The sequence below is a fragment of the Xenopus laevis genome, chromosome 8L (assembly GCF_017654675.1).
Source record: "Xenopus laevis strain J_2021 chromosome 8L, Xenopus_laevis_v10.1, whole genome shotgun sequence".
Classification (NCBI taxonomy): domain Eukaryota; kingdom Metazoa; phylum Chordata; class Amphibia; order Anura; family Pipidae; genus Xenopus; species Xenopus laevis.
In genome coordinates, this window is record NC_054385.1 from 121,330,901 (window position 1) to 121,332,837 (window position 1,937).

Sequence of the window (1,937 nt, forward strand, 5' to 3'; positions counted from 1 at the left end):
TGGTGAAGCCGAGCCGAGACCAGGGTGCTTGGCACTTGTTCTGGTATTGGGTGCCGGTCGTGACAGCATTAGAGAGATTATTATATGATCCCCTTATTTATTTATGCATAGTTATCATATCTCCCCTTGAAGGGGAATTCAACCCAAGCCGTAAAAACCCCCTATCCCCCCAACCCTATCTAGACCCTCCTCCTCCCCCCCAGCCCCTAACTTTTTACTTAACTTGGTAAACTTCGGACGCAGAGGGGCGTTTTGGCACATGCGCAGTTGGGGTAATATTCTGGTCCCGAACAACTGCGCATGCTCTGAAAGTCACGAAAATTTTTCAGGAAATTTTCGTGACTTTCGGCGCATGTGCAGTTGTTCAGGACCAGAATATTACTCCAACTGTGCATGTGCCAAAACGCCAGTAGGGAGTTTTTAAGGTTTGGGTTAAATTCTCCTTTAAGGGCCTCTTCTCCAGCATGAACATCCCCAATTTGGCCAGTCTTTCCTCATAGCTAAGATTTTCAATACCTTTTACCAGCTTAGTTGCCCTTCTCTGTCCCCTCTCTAATACAATAATGTCCTGTTTGAGTGATGGAGACCAAAACTGTACGGCATATTCTAGATGGGGCCTTACAAGTGCTCTATACAGTGGAACAATGACCCCCTCCTCCCATGACTCTATGCCCCTTTAAATACAGCTCAAGACCTTGTCATGTGAATACTATGATATCAGTTCAAAATGTGTTTGTTTTTTTTAGTCCCAAACTATAGTATGTTGCTATGAATAAATACTTTAATATTTTCAGCTACATTACAATTATATTTAAATTCCATAACAGGAGGTCAAGACATCTATCTCCAAGCACATGGGCTTCTAAACCACTCCATCTCCTTGTCATACCACCGGCCCTTGGAACTTCCAGTGGAAAAAGTCATCTGGGAGATAAAACACAAAGGACGAACCTTTGCAATGGCGGAATATAATGAAGGGCTGCTTGACATACAAAACAGGCAGTTTGAGGGACGGCTGCAATCATCCCACAATGGAACGACATTAAGAATCAGTGGTCTTACAATGAATGATTCCAATGTCTTCAAAGCTGATATTATTCTGATCAGTTCAGACATACATACTATGTATTTTAATCTCACCGTGTATGGTAGGTGGCCTTAACTTTTATTCATATGGATATAGTTTTCTTTCATTCATTTAACCAAAATGTTTTTTTTTTCTCTTAAAACAACAGAGCCTGTCCCTGTCCCAAGCATAACGGCTCATCTGGAGGGAGACAACAAGACTCAATGTGAATTTACCCTGCATTGTTCTGTCCCAATAAACACGTCGCTCATATTGTTCAGCTGGATGTACAGATGTGGGAATTCTGGGTACCAGCACTATGCAAATGGCAGCACTCTCGCTATCATGTTACAGAATTTGTCAAAAACAACTGATTTCCTTTGTTTGGCACAAAATCCTGCGGATGAAAAAAATGCCTCTTTCCGTGTGCAACAGATCTGTCAGTATGGTACCGTAAGAGGTATGTGATAACTAGGCTAACTATATACCAGGCATGGTGCAAATAATGGACACATCTACTATGTTTTTGCACTATTCCCCCTGCCCTGCACTTCGCTGAATTTACAAAATGGGCACAGAGACCAGTGTTTCCCCCTTGAATATAGTGCCGAATACATTCAGCATCACTGTAATATTTAGAGCCAGATGGGGGGAGGGTATAGAGATCGCCTTTCCCACCCCTTACCTATCCCCTAACTTGTGCATTGGTCCAGTCCATCAGTAGGTGCAGAGTGCAGCAAAAACCTGGATGCAAATGCTCTTAAAGGAGAACTAAACCCCACAATAAGAAAAGCCCCATCTACTACCCTAGATAGTCCCTCCTCCCTGCTTCCTAACCTCATTATGCATTATTACAGAAAGTGTCTCTGAA

At 42.8% G+C, this 1,937-nt stretch overlaps 1 protein-coding gene across 1 annotated transcript; it reads left to right on the top strand.

The window, feature by feature from the left end:
- Positions 1-833: 833 nt before the first annotated feature.
- LOC121397192 (SLAM family member 8-like) lies at positions 834-1,673 on the top strand. The gene is made up of 2 exons (XM_041573517.1): positions 834-1,148; positions 1,236-1,673. Exons 1-2 carry the CDS (start codon positions 959-961, stop codon positions 1,532-1,534), a joined length of 489 nt encoding a protein of 162 aa, XP_041429451.1. The 5' UTR covers positions 834-958; the 3' UTR covers positions 1,535-1,673.
- Positions 1,674-1,937: the final 264 nt, after the last annotated feature.

Bases quoted from the DNA above. Each gene is read 5' to 3' on its own strand.
- LOC121397192 (XM_041573517.1), top strand. From the start codon at position 959: ATGGCGGAATATAATGAAGGGCTGCTTGACATACAAAACAGGCAGTTT. The intron at 1,149-1,235 runs GTAGGTGGCCTT...TTAAAACAACAG, and splicing joins TTTTAATCTCACCGTGTATG to AGCCTGTCCCTGTCCCAAGC.